We start from the raw sequence: 5,969 nt of genomic DNA, 5'->3' as shown, positions 1-5,969 counted from the left end.
ACCAAATGGTGGGTTCTTAATTAGCCAATGGTGATGAGGTTTGGATTGGAGGACCATTTAAGTCCACATGTATCAAACTGGGGTATAAAAGTATGGGTTTCTTAATGAAAATTATTGATCAGCCTTCTGTGAATCATTGAGTCAATGTCTATTATTACCTGGCTGGGAGCCTTTAACGTGACGGGCCTCTATGCTAAAGTAAGCAAATGCTGAAGTAGCTGTGATCGCATGAGAAGTTTGAACAGAGAAAGAGAGAGGAGTGTGGAGACCCTGTGCCCTCATGAAGAGAAGAAGATCTCTGTATTCAGAGATGAAGATAATTTCAGAAATACATGAAGAGGACCTTTGCTCTTCAACAGCTCATCTTTAAACTAATACCCCATAAGCAGACGTGGTCTATGAACGCAGCTGTGGGAAAAGTTGTGGAAAAAATGGGAGAGACTTCACAATTGCAGCTGCTATTCACTGAAATTGAGAGCAATGAGAGAATTATGTTCTTATGGAGAAGTATCCATAGAAGGAAAGAGAGACTCCTCTACCCAAGAGAACTGAAGAAAGGCTCTTATAGAAGTGGTAAACTGACTGAAACCTTTAGGTTTTGTCTCATTACATTGTCAGTAACAAAGAAAAGGTTTTAGGGACAGAAGTATTCTAAAAGTTTTGTTCTGATTCTTATTTCTCTTTCTTTGAGTTACTATTTATAATCTTTTCTTTATACCCTTTTAAAGTTTTGAGCCCACTTTGCCTTTCTCCTAATTCGATCTCACAGCAGAAAATCACTAAGAATATTCTAGTGAGTGCACAGGTAATTAGCCAACACTGAACCCACCCCACTAATTGATGCATTGGCCAAGAAATCTCATATTGGTGAACTAAAACCACTACAGAGAACTTCCTGATGAACTGCACGAGAGCAGAGAGAAATCAAGGAGGAGCCATGGTCTGTCAGGACTTGTTTGATCCTAATGAGCCCTGTGGTGCATTTGGAGGTGAGCCCTGGAACCTCAGGGCCTGAGAGGAGATTGCACAAACCGTTCCAGATGTCAAAGTCAGAGGAAACACTCAAAGTGTCTCAAAGCATAAATGGGTCCCACTAAGGTCCATCCCCAATGCAGGCTCCTCCTGGACTCCTTGGAGGAGTGAATTGGAGGCCAGGATGGCACTAAATGCTCTCAGAGACTCAGTGTGGAAAGGAAATTCCAAAGTACCTTAAAAACCTTGAGTATTTCAAATCATTGATGAGCCCCACTGAATGTCACTACAGAGTTCTCAAGGGACTCATTAAAGCAGAAAACTGGGGCCATGACTGCAGAAACTTCTCATTGAGTTTGTATTAAAAGTGAAACACCAAGTACCTTAAAATAACTGAAGTACCTTGAGGCATTAATGAGCCCACTGAGTGTTGTTACTGACAAAGGTTCTCAGGGGACTCATTAAAGCAGATAATTGGAGGCCATGATTGCAATAAACCTCTCAGAGACTCCAAGGCAAAAACCAAACCCAAAGTCCTTTGAAAAACTCTGTTAGCATTAAGGAGCCCCTTAGGGCCATTCCTGACAAAGACTCCCCAGAGAATCCTTCCAGCAGATCCTTGAGGCCACTGGGATGTGGGCTAGGGGGGGATGCTGATGGCAGGACAAGGAGCTGACAGAGCCCAGTCTGGCTGGGGCTGTGCCAGGAGGCCCCAGGGCCTCAGGACAAGGTGTCTCCTCACAGCCTGTGGTGGCACAGACCCTGCTGCTGTGCCCCAGGGCACCAAGACTTGGCTTCTCTTTGTCCCCACCTGTCATCACTGCCTCCAGTTCTCTGCTCTGCCTGGGGCCTGGGGACAGATTCTCTGTCATCTCACTCAGAGGGACCCATTAAAAGTCCAAGAAACTTTGGAGTTGGATTCTGACTTGGAGTTCTGGAGAGGTTTCTTCAGCTCCCTCTCAGGGACTGATGTTCAGGGCCTGAGCAAAAAGCCCCAGAGGCTCATTAAAGTCCTTGTGCTGTTTCTGTGTTGCTGAGCTGGGCTGGGCTCCTGGCACAGAGGCAGCTCCTGGTAACCAAGAAGAGCTTCAAAAGCACATTTCTCTTGATGAGCAGCTCTTCTGCCAGCACAGCAGGGCTGGGGCACTGCCTGCAGCCATGCTGGGAACAGCACAGAGGCACAGAGAGCTTCAATTGGTCAGGGCTGGGAAGGTGCTGAGAAGTGCCTGGGGCAGAATCACTGCCAGCCCTTGGCACAGGATCCTCTGGCTGCAGGACAATGCAGCTGCAGCTCTTGGAGTGATCTCCTAAAGCTGGAACATCCCAATGCCTACAGACCCTGTGAGTACATTCTCTGATTGTCTCTTGTGCAGAGCAGCCAGGGGTGCCCAGGGCTGTCCTGCAGAGCAGGGTCCTGCAGCCCAGGGTGCTGGGGCATTGACTCTGCTGCCTGCCAGGGACAGCTCTCAGCCAGCCCTGGCAGCTGCTCCCAGTACTGGGGGACAAGATCTGGATGGGAGGAGACAGCTGGTAAGGCTTGGAAGTGTTCTCCTTGTGTGGTGATGATGCTGCATTGTTCAGGACTGCTCCCAGCACGACATTTAACTCCAGAATGTTTCCAGATAGATTATAAAGGGAGCACAGCAATAAAGAGCCTGCATGAAAGGGGAAATCATGCTTTTTAGATCTACTGCTCTGAGTTGCCTGGACAGGAAATTGCACATGGATATTCACCTCTCAGTTCAGGTTGGGAAAAAGAAATCTCTCAGATGTCAATAAACCCGGCAGTAAGAGAAATGAGCACATTGCCCCTTAGAGGCAGTATCAGTGTCACTTTTCCAGCCTCCTCAGGGTTGCTCTGACTTTGCCTTCAGAGCCTGCAGAGCCAGAGCTGCCCCTGGGCAGTGCCACAGCTGGGAGGGATCTGCAGGGCAGAGCTGAGCCCCCAGGACTGGGCTGGGCTCTGGCAGCACTGGCAGGGCCCAGCCCTGTGCACATGGAAGCAGCTGCTGGCAGGGGACAGCTCCAGGCAGCAGAGCCCTGGGCATGCAGTGGGGGAAGAGTGCCCCCAGGCTAAGCTGGGATATTAAAAGTCCTCCCCAAACCCAACTATTCCACGATTACTTTTTTACAGATCCCCATGTGAAGACAACACAGGAGATGTCCAACAGCAGCTCCATCAGGCACTTCCTCCTGCTGGCATTGGCAGACACGCGGCAGCTGCAGCTCCTGCACTTCTGCCTCTTGCTGGGCATCTCCCTGGCTGCCCTCCTGGGCAACGGCCTCATCATCAGCGCCGTAGCCTGCAGCAGCCACCTGCACACGCCCATGTTCTTCTTCCTGCTCAACCTGGCCTTCACTGACCTGGGCTTCATCTGCACCACTGTCCCCAAAGCCATGCACAATTCCCTCTGGGACACCAGGAACATCTCCTACACAGGATGTGCTGCACAGCTCTTTTTCTTTGCTTTTTTTATTTCAGCAGAGCTTTCCCTCCTGACCATCATGTGCTACGACCGCTACGTGTCCATCTGCAAACCCCTGCACTACGGGACCCTCCTGGGCAGCAGAGCTTGGGCCCACATGGCAGCAGCTGCCTGGGCCAGTGCCTTTCTCTATTCACTGATGCACATGGCCAATACATTTTCCTTGCCCCTGTGCCATGGCAATGTCCTGGGCCAGTTCTTCTGTGAAATCCCCCAGATCCTCAAGCTCTCCTGCTCGGACACATTCCTGAGGGAATTTGGGCTTCTTGCTTTTAGTGCTTTCCTTTTCTTGGGTTGTTTTGTGTTCATTGTTTTCTCCTATGTGCAGATCTTCAGGGCTGTGCTGAGGATCCCCTCTGAGCAGGGACGGCAAAAAGCCTTTTCCACCTGCCTCCCTCACCTGGCTGTGGTCTCCTTGTACATCAGTACTGGATCATTTGCTCACCTTAAGCCCCTCTCCATGTCCTCCCCATCCCTGGATCTGGCCCTGTCAGTTCTGTACTCAGTGGTGCCTCCAGCCCTGAACCCCCTCATCTATAGCCTGAGGAACCAGGAGCTCAAAGATGCCCTGAGGAAAATGCTTTTCAGAAACAATTAACTCTCTTTTCTGCTCAGAACTTTCAGAATGTAACTTTTTACAATCTTGGCTTTTTTTTTTTTCTGTTTCGTTTTTTTTTCCAGTGGGACCTTTCCTTAATTTTTTTTTTCTAGTATAACAATGTTTTTTTTCTAAAAACACTATAGTATTTCTTTATAAAAAGCTCCTGGCAGCTTTGTCACTATCCTGCTGTGTGTCTGTGCTGTGACCTCAGGCAGGGCCAGGCCATGGGCACTGCTGGGACACAGCTGGGCTCCAGCACAGCAGCTCCAGCAGCAAAGGGCATCTCCTGAGGGCAGGGCAGGGAGGCTTTGCTCCCCTCCAGAGTCACTCTCAGTATTCTCAAGAGGCTCCTTGTGTTCCTTGTTCTCCCAGGGCTCAGTGTAATGAGATCAGGGTCTCAGTGGGGCCTTCAGGGGACTCAGGTCTGGGTCAGGTTTGCTTGTTGATGGCCAGTGCCCATCAGATGCTGAATGGTCTGTGCTGAACCTTCCTGGGGCGCTGCAGCTTGTGCCAGGGCTGATGGCAGGGGAAGGTTTGTCTGGAGGGCCTCGGGAGCTGTCAGGAGAGCACAGGGGACCTGCAGGGACAGTGTGTGCCAGGGAGCAGCAGGGAGTGAAGTTCTCTGGGCACTGGCCAGGGTGGGGTCACCCTGAGATCACGGACTGAATGTCTGCTGTGAGCCAGGAGAGCTCTGCAGCCCAGGGACTCAGCAGGCACAGCGAAAGGAGTCTGGGCACTGACTCCTCTGACCACAGGGAACTCCCCCAGGAGGATCCAGGGTAGCCCCGAGCCCCTCTGGCAGCCCTGGAACAAGGCAGACACCTCTGAGCCCCTCCATGGCCGCGCAGAGCCTGTGTGGGAGGGGGTCAGTGCAGGGAGCACCATCAGCTGCCTCTGTGTGCCAGGCTGAGCAGCAGAGCCCAGCAGAGGCACCCAGGGCCCCAGGCAGCACAGCCTCCGTGCTCTGCAGAGCAGCAGCCCCAGCTCAGGCTCTGGGGAGAAGGGCAGGGGCTACAGCAATGGCTGCTTGGGCCAGCACAGATATGTTCCCCTGGGAAGTGCTCTGGGGGCAGCTGGCATGGGCCAGTAGCAGAGCAGGAGCCCGTGGGGGTGCAGAGGAGCCCTGGCAAGAGGCTGCCCTGTCCCTGGGCTCGCAGGAGCTGCCTGAGGAGCCCCGGGGCCAACTCTGCTGCTGTGCTGGGGAGTGGGGCTGGCCCTGGGACAGCAGGAGCTGCCCGAGCTGGGCATCTGCTGAGCATTCCAGACACAGAGTGGCTGTCCCTGACCTCAAGGGCCTCCAGTTCCTGCTTCCGGCCCAGACCTGACTCTGCTGCTCTCCTGGGCTGCGGCTAGAACAGGGAGGGGGAAAAAATGGAACCTTGTCCCCACGAGTCCCCATAGTGTCAGAATGGTCTCAGTGGTTCCATGAGGGCTCACAGTGTCACAACGGCCCCTTGGTTCCATAAGGCCCCACAGGGTCACCATGGTCGCCTGGTTACAGGAGGCCCTGCAGTGTCACAAGGGCTCCCTTGGTTCCATGGAGTCCACAGGGTCAGTTTTGCCAGTGGCCAGGGTCAGCACCAAAGACAGACAACAACTGAAGGAATTGTGTAATTTATATAATGCATGTCTGCAAAAAATTACAAAAGCATAAGCTCAGCAAAACATATACTCATTAGAAAACAATTACAAAAGCAGAAGCTCAGCAATGCACCCAACCATCCCCACCAAAGATTGCAGCAGTGATTAACAAAGATCCAGCAGCATTTACCCTCAGCCTTTACCATTCCCCAGACCCACACAGCAGCTGGGGAAGCTGTCACAGCCAAGGGCTGCAGAGCCACTCCTGGGCACTGGCAATTCCTGCAGGTGCCTCCAGCCCCAGGTGAGGCTCCAACCCCGCTGGGAGA

The 5,969-nt window shown here is 52.4% G+C and overlaps 1 protein-coding gene across 1 annotated transcript; it reads left to right on the top strand.

The window, feature by feature from the left end:
- Window positions 1-3,132: 3,132 nt before the first annotated feature.
- Window positions 3,133-4,056, top strand: LOC141731643 (olfactory receptor 14J1-like). Its single transcript, XM_074558057.1, has one exon. It carries the CDS (start codon window positions 3,133-3,135, stop codon window positions 4,054-4,056), a length of 924 nt encoding a protein of 307 aa, XP_074414158.1.
- The last annotated feature ends 1,913 nt before the right edge of the window (window positions 4,057-5,969 follow it).

Source organism: Zonotrichia albicollis, chromosome 24 (assembly GCF_047830755.1).
Source record: "Zonotrichia albicollis isolate bZonAlb1 chromosome 24, bZonAlb1.hap1, whole genome shotgun sequence".
Classification (NCBI taxonomy): domain Eukaryota; kingdom Metazoa; phylum Chordata; class Aves; order Passeriformes; family Passerellidae; genus Zonotrichia; species Zonotrichia albicollis.
This window is presented reverse-complemented; position numbering and strand designations above follow the sequence as displayed.

Excerpts from the sequence above, each read along its gene's own strand:
- LOC141731643 (XM_074558057.1), top strand. The coding sequence starts at position 3,133 with ATGTCCAACAGCAGCTCCATCAGGCACTTCCTCCTGCTGGCATTGGCA.